The sequence below is a fragment of the Pteropus vampyrus genome, unplaced genomic scaffold (assembly GCF_000151845.1).
Source record: "Pteropus vampyrus isolate Shadow unplaced genomic scaffold, Pvam_2.0 Scaffold274, whole genome shotgun sequence".
NCBI classification, from domain to species: Eukaryota; Metazoa; Chordata; class Mammalia; order Chiroptera; family Pteropodidae; genus Pteropus; species Pteropus vampyrus.
Window position 1 is genome coordinate 252,054 of NW_011889055.1, and position 758 is coordinate 252,811.

Below are 758 nucleotides of genomic sequence, written 5' to 3' on the forward strand. Positions count from 1 at the left end.
GATCGCAGCACCCGCCACGTCGGGTCGTGCGGGGTACAGGAGCGAAGGCCTGCGAGGTGCGGGGCGTACCCCCCTGCGACACCCGGGGCGCCCCTGCCGGCCCCACCCACAGGCGAGAACAGCGAGTCCCAGAGACCCGCACAAACGCCCCAGCGTCCCCGGCTGCTCAGCAGCGTGGCCTGCCCGACCTTGCGGCCTGGGCTTGGCCACTGCCCGAGGAGGGGCGGGACCCTGCGCGGAACGAGGGGGACGCAGGGTTCGGGACATGGTGAGCATCCATGTCCACTCGTCCCCACGTCATCCCCTTCTCTCATGTAAACCTGGAAACACAGTGGCCCCGCAGGGGGCCCCTCGGCGAGGAGGAGGCAGAGGCGCAGGCGGCCGCGCAGCTCGGGCGCACGGGAGCCCGGCGGGCAGACCCGGGCCTGACCCCGCCCCGCGTTCTCCCGCAGGGCCTGTTCTCCGTCCTCATGCTGTCCTGGGTCTTCCTGCCAGTCTACATCGCTGGCCAGGTGAGTCCGGGTCAACCCCGCCTTCCTTCCCTCCACGTGGACATCCGCCTGACGGTCCCTAAGGGGTCCCAGACTGGAGCGGGACAACGGCCGTGTGAGACACTTAGGAGTTTGTCCTTAGCAGTCCCCACCTTGTAGTGACCGTCAGAGACGCACATGGGGCTTCCAGAGGCTGACAGAGACGCGGGCGGGCGCAAAAGCATCTCTCTTTAAAATGCCAAAGCACAAACATGGAACTCGCAGTCC

General features: G+C 67.8%; 1 protein-coding gene across 1 annotated transcript in view; it reads left to right on the forward strand.

Annotated features, from left to right (window-relative positions):
• Nucleotides 1–758, forward strand: part of SLC5A11 (solute carrier family 5 member 11) — a 19,423-nt gene that overhangs the window by 9,576 nt on the left and 9,089 nt on the right. The window contains exon 4 of the mRNA XM_011375511.2: nt 453–512. Coding sequence (XP_011373813.1) covers nt 453–512 — 60 coding nt within the window. The remainder of the gene's footprint in view (nt 1–452; nt 513–758) is intronic.